We start from the raw sequence: 1,404 nt of genomic DNA, 5'->3' as shown, positions 1-1,404 counted from the left end.
GGTCCTGAGCAGGTGTCTTTACCATCAACCTTAGGTAAGGTTGAGTGTGAGTGTGTGAGAGTGTGAGTGTGTCCTCTGGGTCAAGGTCAGCAGCATGACCCCATCACTTCAGCGCCTCTGGACTGGTCAGGTCCCTGTTTGGAATCTTCTTCCCAGGTGTCTGCATGACTTGGTGCGTGTGCCCCCCCCCTCCCCCAGACACACACACTGCCCTCAGACCCCTGCTCACATTCAGGGATGTCTTTGCCCCTTCCCTGGCCACCTCCTCTAGAGACCCTGGGTCTTCCCCTGTGACCTTTCCCTGCCTGCTCCCTCCCTGGCTCTTGTCCACACCCGACCTCACATTGGAGATCTCTCTGCTCATCTGTCTTTCTCTCATTAGAATGTGAGCTCTGTGAGGGGGGGACTTGTCTGTATTGTCCCCCAGAGCCTGGGACAGGCTGCAGACACCTGCGAGTACATTAATGAGTGTTCCCAGGGCCATCCATGTCCTGGTGTCCATTCTCCAATTCTGAGATTGGTGGCTCAGGACAATGTTGATGGCCTGGTGATGTTTTACGGTGAGTGTCACCCCCGTATAGTCATTATTATAATCTTTCACACTGGAGTAGCCAGTGATAATTCACCAGCAACACAGAAGACTTGAGCTCCTCCTGCTCCTTAGCAATTCTAGTTCCCTGAGGACTTTTGTTCCTGAGCCCCTCTCCTTCCTATCAGGCTCCCGAAGAAGCCCCCTGTCTTTCATAGAGCCCCATCCTCCCTAGAAGACCCCAGCCAGTGTCTCCTCCTTCCTCCCACCCCTGACCCAGGACATCACCCCTCTCACCTATGAGCAGGATGTCATGCCAGGGCCCGAACCCTCTGCAGGGAGGAGCTAACGGGGGCTCCATGGTCCCTGCTGCCTTCTCTGTCCTTCCCTGTGCGGAAGAGCTTTGGCTCCAGGAACGCTCCTGGGCACGGCTGCTCGGACTGGTCAGCTCTGCTGTCCTTCCTCCCTCTGTGCTGAGCACCCCTTAGGGCAGGGGCACTTTCAAAGGTCTTGGGGCTGGGGCAGGGTGTGTGCCCAGGACACCTCCCTGTCCCCTCCCGTCTCAGTCCGGCTTCCTTGTCCCTCCTTCAACTTTCCCTCTGCCCTCATTTTGCTTTTCCAGACCACGCTTTGAGAAGCAAGGCTGTTAGACTCTGTCGCGTGACAGGATGACTCAGTAGAGACCTCTGCTTTGTCCCAGCCTTGAGTCTGTCAGCACCACACAGAGAAGCTCTGGAGTCACCAAACCAAGTGGGTTATTTCCCTGTGTGACACAGAAACCCACCCAGGCCTGGGTCTTCCTGTGTTCTCCAGTGCTCTCAGAAGTGGAGTGATGCCCAATAGGCAGGTGGCGGGGATGGCTCTGGAGTCCTGAA

The 1,404-nt window shown here is 56.3% G+C and overlaps 1 protein-coding gene across 1 annotated transcript in view; it reads right to left on the bottom strand.

The window, feature by feature from the left end:
• LOC100949830 (carcinoembryonic antigen-related cell adhesion molecule 5) overlaps positions 1 to 1,012 on the bottom strand; it is a gene marked incomplete at its 5' end in the record, with an annotated part of 12,492 nt that extends 11,480 nt beyond the window's left edge. Inside the window, 2 exons of the mRNA XM_023519004.1 lie at positions 23 to 29; positions 859 to 1,012. Coding sequence (XP_023374772.1) covers positions 23 to 29; positions 859 to 1,012 — 161 coding nt within the window. The remainder of the gene's footprint in view (positions 1 to 22; positions 30 to 858) is intronic.
• Between the last annotated feature and the right edge of the window lie 392 nt (positions 1,013 to 1,404).

This window comes from Otolemur garnettii, unplaced genomic scaffold, assembly GCF_000181295.1.
Source record: "Otolemur garnettii isolate 467f Iridium unplaced genomic scaffold, OtoGar3 scaffold00152, whole genome shotgun sequence".
Lineage (NCBI taxonomy): Eukaryota > Metazoa > Chordata > Mammalia > Primates > Galagidae > Otolemur > Otolemur garnettii.
This window is presented reverse-complemented; position numbering and strand designations above follow the sequence as displayed.